This window comes from Pan paniscus, chromosome 10 (genome assembly GCF_029289425.2).
Source record: "Pan paniscus chromosome 10, NHGRI_mPanPan1-v2.0_pri, whole genome shotgun sequence".
NCBI lineage: Eukaryota > Metazoa > Chordata > Mammalia > Primates > Hominidae > Pan > Pan paniscus.
This window is the reverse complement of record NC_073259.2, coordinates 18075104-18092132: the sequence shown is the minus strand read 5'-3', so window position 1 is coordinate 18092132 and position 17029 is coordinate 18075104. Positions and strand designations below refer to the sequence as shown.

The window sequence follows — 17029 nt, the reverse complement described above, 5'->3', positions numbered from 1 at the left end:
TTTGGCAGTTCCTCAAAAAGTTAAACATAAAGTTTATAACCTAGCAATTCCAGTCCTAGGTATATTCCAAAAAGAAATGAAAACATATGTCCACATTAGAACTTTTATATCAATGTTCACAGCACCATTACTCATGATACCTAAAAAGCAGAAACAACCCAAATGTCCATCAACTGATGAATAGATAACAAAAAGTAGTACATCCATACAATGGAACATTATTCAGCTATAAAATGGAATGAAGTGCTGACACGTGGTACAACACTGATAGCCTTGAAAACATTATGCTAAGTGAAAGACAAATACAAAAGGCCACATATTGTATTATTCCAAATCTATAGAGACTTAAAGTAGATTAATGGTTGCTTAGGGCTGAGAAGGGAAGAAAAAATGGGGAGTGCCTGTTAATGGCCTCAGAGTTTCTTTTTTTCTTTTTTAAATCAATACACTTTATTTTTTTACAGCTGTTTAGGTTTAAGGGAAAATTAAGCAGAAAGTACAGGGAGTTCCTATACTATCCCCTCTCCACTCTCACAGTTTCCCTTATTATTAACATCTTTCATTAGTGTGGTACATTTATTATAATTGATGAACTAATATTGATTTATTATTAGTAACTGAAGTCCACAGTTTACATTAGAGTTCACTCTTGGTGTGGTATATTCTATGAATTTTGATAAGCAGTATCATACAGAATCGTCTCACTGCCCTAAAAACCCCTGTGCTCCATCTATTCCTCCCTCTCTTCCTCCCTCTCCTGAAACCCTGACAATCACTAAACTTTTTACTATCTCTACAGTTTTGCCTTCTCCAAAATGGCTCCTTTCACTTAGCAATATGCATTTAAGGCTCCTCCATGACTTTTCGTGGCTTGATAGCTTGTTTATTTTTCTTTTTCTTTCTTTCTTTTCTTTTTTTTTTTTTAAGAAACAGAGCCTCGCTATGTTGCCCAGGCTGGTCTCAGACTCTTGGGCTCAAGCTATCCTCCTGCCTCACCCTCCCAAGTAGCTGGAACTACAGGTGCACCTAGCAACTCGTTTCTTTTTACTGCTAAATAGTGTTCTGCCTGAGGGATGTACCACAGTTTGTTTGTAAGAGTCTCTTCTTGGAGTGATAGAACTGTTCTGGAATTAGATAGTGATGATCATTGCACAATTCTGTGAATATACTAAGAATCACAGGATGAACAAATTAAAAGGGTGAATTTTATGGTTTGTGAATTACCTTTCAATAAAGCAATTATTTTTTAAAAAGACATGGTTGCCTAGTGAGCCTGAAAAAGCAAAAATAGCTGAAAGGAAAGAATCAAGGTAGCACAGATACAGAAGCTTATGAGAAGAATGAGTATTCTGGAGGGGAGCGGTCAAGCATAAGGTTCTAACTCATGAGTTTTAAGGTTGAGAATTAAGATAAAACTGGATTTAATCAAGGGAGGGATTGCTGATAATTCTATAATTAACCATTACAGCGAAAGACAAAATAGAAATCAGTCTGCAAAGGCCTGAGGAAATTATGGATGGCCTAGGCTTCACAGTCAACAAGTTTAACTTCCACAGAAAGAGAACATATCATTATAGTTGCATGCTCTTTAGGAGTTAACTGGGGCTTCTTAAAATGAGGAAGCCTCCAGCACCCACATTTAATCCTATTCCAAAGATTCTTGGACCATTTACTTCCCATTTTTCAGGACAAACAGAATAAAAACATAAATTCGGGGCTAAACCAGGGTGTGTGGTCAGAAAGCGCTCATTATGAACAAGGCCTTGAGTGAGGCACTCTACACGCTATCTCATGTTATTTCACACTACCTCAGATGAGGTAAGCACTATTATTCTCATCTTTTTCACGTAAAGAGGAGCACATTAATTCCTTTATTCAATGACCCTTTATTAAATACCCACTTTGTCCCAAACACTGTAAAACTCTAGGGATAAATACAAAACAATAGGACACCTAACCTTAATGTATTTAGACTAGTGAAAAGCAGATATGAAATAAACAATAACATTGCAGATAGCAGAATATCAATATAGACAAGAATGCTGGTGGTGGAGGGATGTGTATACATAGACACAGATAAGGATATGTGATCTCTTCATTTCATAGATGACAAGATTTTAGTCCAGAGACTTCCATCAGAGCAAGGACTAGAACCCAAGTCCCTAGATTTGTATCATGGCAACCTGTCAGAAGGTAATCAAGCATGCCTATTACCATCCACATCTCAGACAGGACACATTAATCTGATCATATAATTCCCTGAAAAAGCTCTAACACTGACAGGTGCATTAAATGCACTGCTGTATTTATGCTATACAGTCATTCACTTAATGTAACTCACTTTGATATTAGGCTCTTAGTTAAGGGGTATGCTGAGAAGGTTAACTAATAAACTTTTTCATGTTACACCTCATTGAAGTTTCCCTCTGCTATTGTGATTCTCCATGCCCACCCACTAAAGTGATGCCAATGTATTCCTTTATAAACCTCTGATTTCTCTCTTCTTCTCCATTCCTACTGAGAGGGACAGGGGACAGAAAATTCTAGACAGAAAAGGGTGGGTCCCCGACAAAACCCCATCCTCAAGCCGAAAAGCCTGAAATGACGGCCCAAAATGAGAACTTACATCCCTGTTTTCCCACTCGAATGTTGCCTTTTCCTAAATCACCCATGGCCCTGCCCCACCCCATCCTGTGCCTATAAAACCCCCAGACGAGACTGGTAGACGAGACTACGGCTAGATGTCAGAGAGAAGTGGCTTGACTTCAGAGGAATGGCTTGATGGCATAACTTCAGAGAAGAGTCTGGCTGGAGACAGCTGGACCTCAAGGGAAGATTACCTACCAGTCCCATCCCCTTTTCAGTTCCCCCTCCTGCTGAGAACCACTTTCATCAGCAATAAAATCCCCTGCATTCACCATCCTTCAATTCATTTGTGTGACCTCATTTTACCTGGACGCTGGATAAGAGCTTGGGAGCCACAAGTGCAGATACAAAAGGCTATCACACTGGCCCTTTGTCCTTGCTGGTGGAAGGCAGTTGCCTCACAAGAAAAGGCAAAGAGTCCACTGAGCTATTAACAGTTGAGCTATCCACGGATGGCAGAGCTCAAAGAGCACTGTAACACTCCCTCTGGGGCTTCGGAAGTCTCAGGCACCCCTACCTGGATGCTGCCATTGGGCCTGCATAAAGTTCACTCTTGCTAGCACCAAAGCAGCTGGCCGATTCCCGTGCTCATTCACTCCAGTTCCCTCACTCGTTTGCTCACATGCTCCCTCCTGCAAGGAGTTGAGAGTGGTGGGCTGAGTATATGAGGCACCCGTTGAGTCCCGTGAAAGGGTCAGGGAAATATCCTGCTTCACTGACTCCCTAATACCAGTCAGGGCACTACTCACAGGTTGTTACAATAGGTTCCCAGTGCATCTCCCCACCATCTCTCCTTTTCCACCCCACTTCCCTAGTCAATCCATTTTGCAAAGAGCTGCCAGATTAACCTTTCTTTTAATAACTTTAGGGTGTTTTTCTTCCCTGTAAAAAAGTAATACCTGATCATTATAGAAATAATAAATTTTCTCTAATGGCCCCTGGCCATGTCACCCTCAAGTTCAAGAAAAGACCTCTGGCTCAGCACTACTTACTAAGTCACCATATCCAGTATACTCATTTCTTGGGGCTGCTGTAACAAATTACCACAAATGTGGTGGCTTAAACCAACAGAAATTTATTCTCTGGCTCTGGAAGTCCAGACTGGGGCAGTCTGGTGGAGCTGCATTCCCTCTGGAGGTCATGGGGAAGAATCCATTCTTTGCCTCTCCAGCTTCTGGTGGCTGCCAGCATTCCTTGACTTGTAGCCACATCACTGCAATCTGCCTCAGTGGTCACGCTGCTTCCTCATCTGTCCATCAAAGCTCCCTCTACCTTAGTCTTATAACGACACTTGTCACTGGATTTACGGCCCATCCACATAATGGAGGATAAGCTCCTCTTCTCAAAATCCTTAATCACATCTTTTGCCATACAAGGTAATTTCATTGTTTTACCATATAAGGTGATAACCACAGGTTCCAGGGATTCAGACATGGACATATCTCTTTAGGGGCCACCATTCAGCCCACTGCATCCAGGATTCCCACAAAAAGCCAGTTCTCTCTCTCATTATCCCCAGCAGGCACCCTCTGTATCAACTCAAGCCAGTCTCCCTAGAGACCACCAGCCTGAACCCCATCCCCTGCATTTCTAACTATACCTACATTTCTATTTTCCCTCTATCCTCCCACCATCCAAAAGGGAAAATCTTGTTTTATTTTGTTAAGATCAGCTGTAGCCCTCTTTCTCTGAAGCTCTCACTGACCACCACCCTTAGTCCATAAGTCATTTTTCTTCAAAGTTCTGGAACACAGAGTTAATAACACACTGAATTTATATGCTTTGTTATATTTTTTTTTTTAGTGGACTCACACATTTTTCTATCTTCCCAAGTAGTCTGAGCTCCTCGAGCACAGAAGCTGTGTTTTCTACTTCTTTTGCAACCCCATAGTATCCGGCACAGAGCCAGGCATTTAAGAGATATTTATTAAAAGATTGATAATTTAATGAATAAATGAAAAAGAAAAATCAGCAATATTTTGAAAGTGATTTAAACTGATACTACTACCACCAACAACTTTAAAGAAGTTGTTACAAAAAAAAAAAAAAAAAAGAAGTTATTACAAAGAAATGCTCCCTCTCAGGGATGTAAAATCCGAAAAGCAATTAAGAACTCTTCTTTTATCACCCTTTTTACACTTATTTACATCCTGATGCTCTAATTAAGGCAACTAATAAAAGTTTCAAGTTGTTAAAGTTAAGAGAACTACTGTATTTAGATGAAGAAGTACCAGCAGCCTCAGCCAAAAAGGAAAACAGGAGGGCTTGTTTTGTCCTTCTCTTAAAAACATAAAGAGAAAAGTTATCTCCCACGGATTAAAGAAAAATTAAGATAAATATGAATGTGGCTAGCCACTGCTCTTTACCACTTTAAAGAAAAAAAACAAGCAGTGGCGTTTTCATTTGATATTAAGGCTCCCGTAACTTCCTTCACAGCTGTGGGTTAGGCTTCTTCTCTTTTTATATTTGCCAGATCTACAGAAAGCAGCAAAGTCTACTCACATCTTCCTGCTAACCTTTCTGCCAGTTTTTCTAGTCGACAGGAGAAAGATCAAGTAGGCATCTCTAGCCTGAGAGTTAACTTCTGCCTCTCCTCTCTCAACCCCTATCCCTTCCCCCATCCCCTGCAACTGGTAAGTCCTCTTTTTAAAAGTCTCTCCACTCTTAGATGGCATTAACAGCCCTGTCTTCTGGTTCTCTTACGTCACTGACCTCTCTTTTCAGTTTATTTTGCTGAGTCCTATTCTTCAAGAATCTTCTGATCACTTTAGAGTTTTCCAGGGTTCTCTTTAGCTCTCTATTCTCTTCACTCTTTATCTTTTCAGAATTTTATGCACGCCGCATCAACTGCAACTTACATTGTAAAGTCTCTAATATGGTCTTCAGTCCAGGCCTTTCTTCTGTGCAATCTAACCATGCCAGTGAGAATTCAGAAAAGACCAGGATTTATTGAACTCAGTATGTATTAAGTTATTTTGGTATGGGATCACACATATATTACATTTAATTCTCACAATAACTCAATAAGGTCCTTATTAACACACCCAGTCCATATCTGAAGAAAGTAATATCTGAAGAGATTAAATAATCTGTCCAAAATCACAACAGTTTGAAAGGGTGAAAATGAGATTTGAACTCAAGTCATATGCTAAAACCCATGTTCTTTCATAATTGGACCATCTGCCTCTGGTCTTGTCCCAGTTCCTACATTTTCACCCTAATCTGTTCTCCATATAGCCATTGGCATTTTTCTTCAAAAACACAAATCAGATTTTGTCACTTCTGCTTTAAAACCCTTCAATGGCTCCCCAACATTTATGGCCTTGGTTTTCAAACCTCATTACACATAAGAGCCACTCAACTGGGAAGCCTATTAAAATTTAAATTCCCAGACCCTATCCCGAAAGAATCTGATTCACCAGGTCTCTTCCACTCTGAAAGATACTGACCCAAATTTGTCAGCCTTGTTTACCAGGTATATTGTAATTTGGTCCCTGCTTATCTTTCATCCTCATCTCTGACCACACCTCTACTTGTGCTTTACGCTGTAGCTCAGGGTTAATAAATCACCGCCCTGCTGGCAACTCAAATACAGCCTGCTGCCAGTTTTTTGTTTTTGTTTTTTTGGTTTGAGACAGAGTTTTGCTCTTGTTGCCCAGGCTGGAGTGCAATGGTGTGATCTCGGCTCACCACAGCCTCTGCCTCCCAGGTTCAAGCAATTCTCCTGCCTCAGCCTCCCGAGTAGCTGGGATTACAGGCATGCACCACCATGCCCAGCTAATTTTGTATTTTTAGTAGAGATGGGGTTTCTCCATGTTAGTCAGGCTGGTCTCGAACTCCTGACCTCAGGTGATCCGCCCGCCTTGGCTTCCAAAAGTTCTGGGATTACAGGCGTGAGCCACTGTGCCTGGCCCAGTTTTTGAAAATACAGTTTTACTGGAACACAGCCATGCCCATTCATTATATTCTGCTTATGGTTGCTTTCATGATACAATGGCAGAGTGGAATAATTCCAACAGAGACCATATGGTGTGCATGGCCCTTTACAGAAAGTCTGTCGATCCTTCTCTAGCTGTACCAAAATACTTACTTTACTGTGCAAGATGCTTTAGAACAGGATATTCCATCTTTCCTGTTTTGGAGGGGACTCCAGTTCTTTAAAGATTCATTCCTACTCTGTAAACCCATGTCTGACGTTCCTTGACAGTTAAGCACCCACTCTTACTGCCCCAAAAGAACTTTGCCTCTATTGCCCTCATTTTCTACCTCACTGTATTGTAATTACTTTTCTATTTGTCTGCCTCACCCAATAAAATGTTCCCCGAGAACAGTTACAAACTCTTAATCATCTTTGCAACTCCAATGCCTAGCACAATGCCTCGTACATATCAGGTGTCCAACAAATGCTGAATGAATTAATAAATAAACTTTTCTGAAAATCTTAGAGGACAAAACATTCTGAATAAGGTTATTTAAACTTAGATTAAACTTAGATTAAGGTTATTTAAACTTAGATTTCAACTGGTTTCTGTGGTATTTAAATTACTCCTTGGTTTCTGAATTATCTGTAGAGGTACTCAAGTTGAAATGTGCATGTAACCTAGACAAGAAAGGAAGGCGGCCGGGCATGGTGGCTCATGTCTGTAATCTCAGCACTTTGGGAGGCAGAGGCGGGCAGATTGCTTGAGCTTGGGAGTCTGAAACCAGCCTGGACAACACAGGCTGTCTCTACAAAAAATATTTTTAAATTAGTCAGGCATGGTGGCAGGCGCCTGTGATCCCAGCTATTCCAGAGGCTGAAGTGGGAGGATTGCTTGAGCCAGGGAGGTGGAGGCTGCAGTGAACCATGATTGCACCACTGTGCCCAGCCTGGGTGACAGAGTGAGACCGTCTCAAAAAAAAAAAAGGAAAAGAAAAGGAAAGAAAAGCAAGCAAGCACATTAATGTCTACTGTCAGAGATTTGTTTAATAGACGACATGGCTCTTTTGTCTTGGTCTTCTAGAAAAGTGTTGATGTTGAGTAAGAGGACAGGAAAAGCAGAAAATGTCTGGGCTATAAGCCACGGCCCAAGGAAGGTAGCTCCAACTGCAGCAGAGGATGGTTAAGGAGCCAAAAGATAAATGAGGGAATGTCAAAGAGATTTTTTTGCCAAATTAAAATTTTTTTGAGAACCAGCACTACTCAGAACTGGAAAGAATCAGAAGACTTTGGCAGAGGGAGGGGGTTAAAAGGGTAAGGAAAGTGTAAGAAACCTCATTTCCAGATAATCACGTAGAACACAAGGTAGAAAAGAAGTGTGGAGGGAAATGGCAGCTCACATTGGCATGCTGCAGCCAGTAGCTGGCCCACTCCTGCATCAGTCCCTCAACTGGATCTTGACGCCTTAGGATATTTCAATTTATTCATGTGTTCATTCAATAAAGTCCAACATAAAATAAAAAATAAGAACCTTTTATCTATGATCAAAGCCTCTGAAAATAACACATTTCTATTTTCTAATTGAATGCAGCAGGTCAAGGGAGAAGAAACTTTCCTTTTTTCTTTGAGACAGAGTCTGGCTCCACTGCCCAGGCTGGAGTGCAGTGGCGTGATCTCGGCTCACAGCAACCTCCACCTCCCGGGCTTATGCGATTCTTGTGCCTCAGCCTCCCTCCTGAGTAGCTGGGATTACAGCTGCATACCACCACACCTGGATAATTTTTTATATGTTTTGAAGAGATGGGGTTTCGCCATGTTGCGCATGCTGATCTTGAACTCCTGAACTCAATCCACCCACCTTGGCCTCTCAAAGTGCTGGGATTACAGGCATGAGACACCACACCTGGCCAAGAAGAAATTTTCATAAAAACAAGCACTTTTTCCTAGTGGTAAACATGGAGGTGGCCTCAGGAGACTACCTTTCTCACACTATCTAACTTAATGACAGAGCTTAAGTTCATTTTATGTCCCACCCCACTGCCCCTGTCCCATCTGGAGCATAGTCTGGAGCAAAGGGTAGTGTAGGTGTTACAAATCTTATACAACAGCATATACTTAAGAATTACTAAAATGATCCCTCTCCCTCCTCTCCCTCTCCCGTCTCCCACTTTCCAAGGTCTCCCTCTGATGCCCAGCCGAGGCTGGACTGTACTGCCGCCATCTCGGCTCACTGCAACCTCCCTGCCTGATTCTCCTGCCTCAGCCCGCCGAGTGCCTGGGATTGCAGGCGCGCGCCGCCACGCCTGACTGGTTTTTGTATTTTTTGGTGGAGACGGGGTTTCGCTGTGTTGGCCGGACTGGTCTCCAGCTCCTGACCGTGAGTGATCTGCCCGCCTGGGCCTCCTGAGGTGCCGGGATTGCAGACGGAGTCTCGCTCACTCAGTGCTGAATGTTGCCCAGGCTGGAGTGCAGTGGCGTGATCTCGGCTCGCTAAAACCTCCACCTCCCAGCCGCCTGCCTTGGCCTCCCAAAGTGCTGAGACTGCAGCCTCTGCCCGGCCGCCACCCCGCCTGGGAAGTGAGGAGCATCTCTGCCTGGCTGCCCATCGTCTGGGATGTGAGGAGCCCCTCTGCCCGGCCACCCAGTCTGGGAAGTGAGGAGCGCCTCTTCCCGGCCGCCATCCCGTCTAGGAAGTGAGGAGCATCTCTGCCCGGCTGCCCAACGTCTGGGATGTGAGGAGCGCCTCTGCCCCGCCGCAACCCCATCTGGGATCTGAGGAGTGTCTCTGCCCCACCGCCACCCCGTCTGGGAGGTGAGGAGCGTCTCTGCCCAGCCGCCCCGTCTGAGAAGTGAGGAGCCCCTCCGCCCGGCCGCCCCATCTGGGAAGTGAGGAGCGTCTCCGCCCGGCACCCGCCCCATCTCGGAGGTGTACCCAACAGCTCATTGAGAATGGGCCATGATGACGATGGCGGTTTTGTCGAATAGAAAAGGGGGAAATGTGGGGAAAAGAAAGAGAGATCAGATTGTTACTGTGTCTGTGTAGAACGAAGTAAACATAGAAGACTCCATTTTGTTCTGTACTAAGAAAAATTCTTCTGCCTTGGGATGCTGTTAATCTGTAATCTTACCCCCAACCCCGTGCTCTCTGAAACATGTGCCGTGTCCACTCAGGGTTAAATGGATTAAGGGCAGTGCAAGATGTGCTTTGTTAAACAGATGCTTGAAGGCAGCATGCTCATTAAAGAGTCATCACCACTCCCTAATCTCAAGTACCCAGGGACACAAACACAGCGGAAGGCCGCTGGGTCCTCTGCCTAGGAAAACCAGAGACCCTTGTTCACATGTTTATCTGCTGACCTTCCCTCCACTATTGTCCTATGACCCTGCCAAATCCCCCTCTCCGAGAAACAACCAAGAATGATCAATAAATACTAAAAAAAAAAAAAAAAAAAAAAAAGAATTACTAAAATGAGCATCTCAGGGACATACTGCGCCGTAGTAAGGCCCAAAGAATCACTGTTAGGTAATATAATAATGATAACGTGTTTTGAGAGCCTACTATGTGTTAGAGTCCGTACTAGAGCTTTAAATGTATCAACCCTAATCTTCACCAAGGCCTCACCTATTGGCCACATTTAACAGATAAGGAAATGGAAGCTCAAAAAAGTTAAATAAATTAGCCAAGATTTTTTCCTTCCCAACTAGCCTAGTAGGAGATCTACTCAGTATTTGAGCTCTGCTACTTAACACTTTCCTAAACCCCCACTTTAGAGATGCCAAATCTGTCTCTTGCTTTATTTCTCTCATTTGCCGTTGTAAGTATGTGCTGGCTGGTTTGCTCAGCTGGAGCACACTGATTAATAAAGCCCGAGTACATCAGGGCAATCTCCTTAATGTCACCCTGATTCAATTCAATTCAATCTCTATAAATGAGTACTTTATGCTGTATTAGGCACACTGCTAGAAACTTGGGAGGCAAAGCTATTCCCCATTCAAATCTGTCCTGCTCTCACTCCAGCCAGCTAGATGGCAGAGTGTGGAGAACTCGCAGCAAACTCATTTATCACCACTGGTAAAAACAACTCAGAATACAAAATCTTTATAAAGGGAGGCCCTCACATTATCATCATCATGTTTCCTGACCTACTCACTCAAACACTACCTCTCTATAACTGCTGTTCCTGCCTACTCTGTCTTCCTGTTGCCCTGGTCTTGCTGTCAGCCAGTTTATCATCCTTTATGCTCTCACGGGCACAGCCACCATACTTCCAAACCCCAATCCTCGTCTTCCCTTACACTGAGGAAAATGGGATGAGAGAGTGTGACTCATACAGAATGTGAGGGAAAAGTGTGTTTTGTGTTTATGTCTGTATATACTAGGAGGACAGTACAATTTTGTGGGATTATAACTAGGGCACAGAAAACGCAGGGCTGGGAGCTGCCAAAGCCTTACATAAGGACAGTTTCACACTGCCTGACTGTTGAAGGAGAGTCCAGTATTATACATGACATGTAAATATTACTCATCTACAACTACAACATGTATTCAAAGTGCAAGTAGAGTATTCCAGAGGCACTCTCCATCCAGAGACATTTAAATGAATTTTCTTTTTGATGTTCACTAAGGTTTTTAAAGCTGCTGGTTTCTAAGTACTTATAAAAACAATGAATTAATAAAGAGTGAGAATCAAATTCACTGTGCTTACCTGTGTATCCTTTAGGAAGTAATTCATGGATAGCTTGCCCTCAAATTTTAACTTCACTCTTTTAAGCTAAACAATGACATTTTGAACCTTCCTTCACCCCACCAGATTGCTAGTTTTAGAAATAACCTTTATATGATCTTATAGCTAAGTAGCCCAAAATCCTATGTATTTTTCTTCGACTTATTTGAAATTATTGAAGACTTTCAGAAAGTTGTTAAATGTTTCAAAGGTCTGAAAAGGAAAAAACTGAAAATCAGAAAGAATATATTCTGAATCTCAAGTTAGGAAAAATAAAGAACAGTATGTTCTTCTACCATCCTTAAATACCCATAACATTAGTATTATTTTCTCGTCAAGATAATGGATACAGTGTTAACATTTAATTTCAAAATTAACACTGAAAGATCAAGCTAGCAAAGACTTTTATGAAATATTATTTCTGCCTTTTGGCTGGAACTGCCATCTTCCAGTAATTCACCAAAATGATTAACACAAAGGCAAAGAGAAAAGGCACCAACAGATGTTCTCCAGGCCTTTTAGAACACATGGAGTTGTTCCTTTGGCCACATACATGGAAACCTACAAGAAAGGTGATATTGTAGCCGGGTGCAGTGGCTCATGCCTGTAATCCCAGCACTTTGGGAGGCCGAGGTGGGCGGATCACGAGGTCAGGAGACTGAGACCATCCTGGCCAACATAGTGAAGCCCCAGCTCTACTAAAAATACAAAAATTAGCTGGGCATGGTGGCACACACCTGTAATCCTCGCTCAGAGGCTGAGATAGGAGAATTGCTTGAACCAGGGAGTCAGAGGTTGCAGTGAGCCAAGATCGCACCACTGCACTACAACCTGGTGACAGAGCAAGACTCCGTCTCAAAGAAAAAAAAAAAAAAAGGTTGATATTTTAGACATCAATGGAATGGGGACTGTTTAAAAGGGAATACCTTACACAGATCACCTGAGGTCAGGAGTTCCAGACCAGCCTGGCCAACATGATGAAACCCTGTCTCTGTTAAAAAAAAAAAAAAATGCAAAAAGTTGGCCAGGTGCAGTGCTCATGCCTGTAATCTCAGCACTTTGGGAGGCCGAGGTGGGCGGATCACTTGAGGCCAGGAGTTCGAGACCAGCCTGGCCAACATGGCAAAACCCTGTCAGCCTGGCCAACATGGCAGGCTCTAATAAACCCTATCTCTAAGAAAAATACAAAAATTAATCGGTTGTGGTGGCATGCACCTGTAATCCCAGCTACTCAGGAGGCTGACGCAGGAGAATCACTTGAACCCTGGAGGCGGAGTTTACAGTGAGCCAAGACTGCGCCACTGCATCAAGCCTGGGCGACTGAGCAAGACCCTGTCTCAAAAAAAAAATTAGCCGGACATGGTGGCCCATGCCTGTAATCACACCTACTCGGGAGACTGGGGCTGGAGAATCGCTTAAATCCAGGAGGCAGAGATTGCAGTGAGCTGAGATCATGCCACTGCACTCCAGCCTGGGGGACAGAGAGAGACTCCATCTCAAAAAAAAAAAAAAAAAAAAAAACACTAATGCCCTACAAATCTTACTATGGCAAAACTGGAAGAGTCTACAATGTTACCCAGCATTCTGTTGGCATTGTTGTAAACAAAAAAGGGAAAGATTCTTGCCAAGAGAATTAATGTGTATATTGAGCATATTAAGTACTCTTAAGAGCTGACAGCTTCCAGAAACATGCGAAGGAAAATGATCAGAAAAAGAAGCCAGTGAGACCCTCATCTCTGCAAAAAATTAGCTAGGAATGGATGTGCATTCCTGTAGTCCCAGCCACTTGGGAGGCTGAGGTGGAGGGTTGCTTTGAGCCCAGGAGTTCGAGGCTGCAGTGAGTTGTGATCACACCAACGCACTCCATCCAGCCTGGGCAACAGTGCAAGACCCTATTTCAAAAAAAAAAAAAAAAAAAAAAGCAAACTAAATAAGAAAGGTACCTGGGTTCAATTGAAGCACCAGCCTACTCCACCAGTGGAAAACAGCCTGAGCTACTAGAACTTATTCCCTATGAATTCGTGGCATAATAGGGGTAAAAAAGACAAAAGGTGTAAAAACGTTTATCTTCATTGAGTAGAAGTGTGATGTCCTGGTCAGGCGCAGTGGCTCACACCTGTATTCCTAGCACTTTGGGAGGCCGAGGTGGGCGGATCACCTGAGGTCACTCGAGTTTGAGACCAGCCTGATCAACATGGTGAAACCCTGTCTCTACGAAAAATAAAAATTTAGCTGGATGTGGTGGCACACGCCTGTAGTCCCAGCTACTCAGGAGGCTGAGGCAGGAGAATTGCTTGAACCCAAGAGCAATTCTCGGCAGTGAGCCGAGATCGTGCCACTGTACTCCAGCCTGGGCGATACAGTGGAGACTCCGTCTCAAAAAAAAAAAAAAAAAAAAGAAAAAGAAAAAAGAAAGAAGTGTGATGTCCCCTCCCCAAAGAAATATTCAAAGCAAAAAAAAAAAAATTGCTGATTTTTCTGGAAAACTTTTAGAACGCTACCCTTCTGTCTTGGAAATACCACTTCCCCAATATCATACCCCACGAATGTTACTATGGTAAAACTGAAGAGTCTACAATGTTATCCCGCATTCTGTTGCATTGTTGTAAACAAACAAGGGCAAGATTCTTGTCAAGGGAATTAATGTGTGTACTGAGCATATTAAGCACTCTTATGAGCTGATAGCTTCCTGAAACTCGCCCCCCTTCTGTCTTGGAAATACCACTTCCTATTAAGAGGGGTTTACTACTTCACAAGCAATCCGTTCCTCTAGGTGAGTAACAATTCCAGAGTACTGCACTGGGCTTTCCCTTCCATCTGTCACTTCCTCACAGCCTTCTACATGAAGAGGAAGAAAAAACAAGAAGGAAAGAATAAAACAAGGAACACAGAGAAGTTGGAAATTTTTTGAATCTCTCTGAGGATATGTGAAACAAAAACTGCAGCAGCAGAAAAAAAAAGACACCCAAACAAAGGACAAAGCTATCGTAAAGAGTTTGCCAAAGACTGTGAAACAGAAGACGCTGAGAAGCACAAAGAAGGACGGTTTTTACTTTAAAAACTGGCAAATTTTAGAATTCTGATTCCTTAAAATAAAAAAGTCCAATTCCAAAACAACCTGAAACATCAATAAACAAATCCCTGCCCATCCCTATCTTCAGGAAATAAAACTAAACAACACTAATGTGGGTAGATGTGAAGAGAGAAAGGCGGCCAGGTGCGGTGGCTCACGCCTGTAATCCCAGCACTTTGGGAGGCCGAGGCGAGCGGACACCTGAGATTGAGAGTTCGAGACCAGCCTGACCAACATGGAGAAACCCCGTCTCTACCAAAAATACAAAATTAGCCGGGCATGGTGGTGCATGCCTGTAATCCCAGCTGCTCGGGAGGCTGAGGCAGGAGAATCGCTTGAACCCGGGAGGCGGAGGTTGTGGTGAGCCGAGATCGCGCCATTGCACTCCAGCCTGGGCGACAAGAGCGAAACTCCGTCTCAATTAATAAATAAAGACAAAAAGGCTATACATAGATAAACTATTTGGATTAACCAATAATGAACATTATCTATTATTTTATAATCATAAAGTAAGTGATTTGGACAGGGAAATTGGATGGTGATGGGCTATTAAGGTTAACAAGAGGAAAATCAGTATTTTTTTAGAGAAGGCTTTCTAGTGGAGGTTAAACTCCACACTGGCCAAATAGCAACAGGAGCTTAGCGGTGTTCCAACCAACCACAGGAAATAGCTCAGAGGGGGAGTGAACTGATTATATGAATGGGGCATTGAGTAAGGGAGCCTGAGAGAAGTGGAATCGTCAAGGGGAATAAGGCTGGTTCAGCGTGCACTAAAGTCTCCAAACTGGAGAGAGGAGGCAGCAAAAAAGTGCAAGAAGAAAAAGTACAGTAGTTTCTTATCTCGACAGGCAAGTTAAGGACTAGGGGTTGCACTACCTGGAAAGCTAGCAAACGCCCTGGGAGTGAAAAATTTCCAGAGAGGGCCCTTCCTGGAAAAACGCAGCCCCGGTGTTCCCTGATTTCCTGGCTGGGTACCATCGGGCAGTGGACTGGAGAGGCGCAGGGATGTTTTAGGCAGGTGTCTCTTGGGTGTTGGCGTGAACTACATAGCGGAGGTTCAGCCGCGGGACTAGCATTGAGCGACAAGAAGGCGGCGGCGCGTGCAAACCACAAGACTTACCTTACTGTCATCCATCGCGGCAGACAGGCCGGCCTGGCCAGGCACTCCCTCCCGGAGCCCTCCCCCGGCTCAGCCGGCCTGGCCCGGCCCCCGCCCCGAGGAAGAACGGGATATGGTTCTGGCTGCCTCCTCCTCTCGCCTAACAGTTCGCTTCCCTGATGCCAGAGTCACGGGGACGAGGGACCAGTTCAGGAATGGCAGAGCGGACCCTGGAGGCGGCCCCAAACGCCTCCCTTCGCCGCCGCCGCCTCCTCCTCCCCCTCCATGACAGTCTCTGGGTGTTTACAGACGCTCTGGAGAGCCGCCGAGACCGGAGAGTGGGCGGGAGCGCTGCACACGGAATGGCCTCTTCGGCTGCCGTAGCACCGCGGCATTCTGGGAATTGTGATTTTTCTTATCACAGTCTCTGCGCTACTGACTGGAAAAAAAACTACAATGTCCACATAGCCTCATTAAGGGGCAGCTGTTTTCCTTTTGCCTACTAGCTAGCGCTGAGGAGGCGGGGCTGGGCTGGAGGCCCAAAGTGCGCCTGACCTGAAGTTTTCGCTCCTAAGTGCCAGGGCCTGGAATGGCGGGGACGGGAGTTTGGTGCTATGCGGAGGCAGCCCCGAAGGCGGGGTGCCGGAAGCAGGCCCTCCTCTGGGACGCTGAGGAAACCCTAAAGGTTCTTTATTTAAAAAAAAAAACGAAAAACAAAAACTAAGAATGTAAAATAGTGCAGCTACTTTGGGAAGAAATTTGGCAGTTCCTCAGAATATTGGCCACTCCCATACCCAAGGGAAATTAAAACGAGTGACTACACAAAAACTTGTATATAAATGTTCTTTCCTAGCAGCATTATTCATAATAGTCAAAAAGTGGAAACAACGCAAATGTCCTTTACTGGATGAATGGATAAACCAGTGTGGACTATACAAATTAAGAAATACTGGCCAGGGGTGGTGGGTCACGCCTGTAATCCCAGCACTTTGGGAGGACGAGGCGGGAGGATTGCTTTAGCCCAAGAGTTCGAGACCAGCCTGGGCAACATAGCAAAACCTGTCTCTACAAAAAAATACAAAAATTAGTCGAGTGTGGTGGCACATGCCTGTAATCCCAGTTACTGGGGAGGCTGACATGAGAGGATCACTTGGGCCTGGGAGGCAGAGGCTGCAATAAGCCAAGATTGCACCACTGCACTCCAGCCTGGGCGACAGAGCCAGACACTGTATTTAAAAAAAAAAAAAAGAAGAAGAAGAAGAATGAAAGAAGGAAGAAGAACGACAAAGGAAGAAGAAGGAGAAGAAGGAAGAAGAAAGAAGAAGGAAGAAGACCCATATAGTAAGATTCAGTCTCTACAAAAAAAATTTAAAATTAGTTGGGTGTGTTACAAAAAATTTAAAAATTAGTTGGGTGTGGTGGTGGTGATTGTAGTCCTAGCCACTCGGGAGGCCCAGGTGGGAGGCTCGTTTGAGCCCTGGAGTTGGAGGCTGAAGTGAGCTGTGTTCACGGCACTCCAGCCTGGGCAACAGAGCAAGACTCTGTCTCAAAAAAAAAGGAAAGAAATA

General features: G+C 44.0%; 1 protein-coding gene across 1 annotated transcript in view; it reads right to left on the bottom strand.

Annotated features, from left to right (window-relative positions):
- The window catches only part of CREBL2 (cAMP responsive element binding protein like 2), a 32865-nt gene extending 17027 nt beyond the window's left edge, over positions 1-15838 (bottom strand). The window contains exon 1 of the mRNA XM_003808846.4: positions 15483-15838. Within this exon, the coding sequence (XP_003808894.1) occupies positions 15483-15497 (15 nt within the window). The 5' untranslated portion in view covers positions 15498-15838. The remainder of the gene's footprint in view (positions 1-15482) is intronic.
- Positions 15839-17029: the final 1191 nt, after the last annotated feature.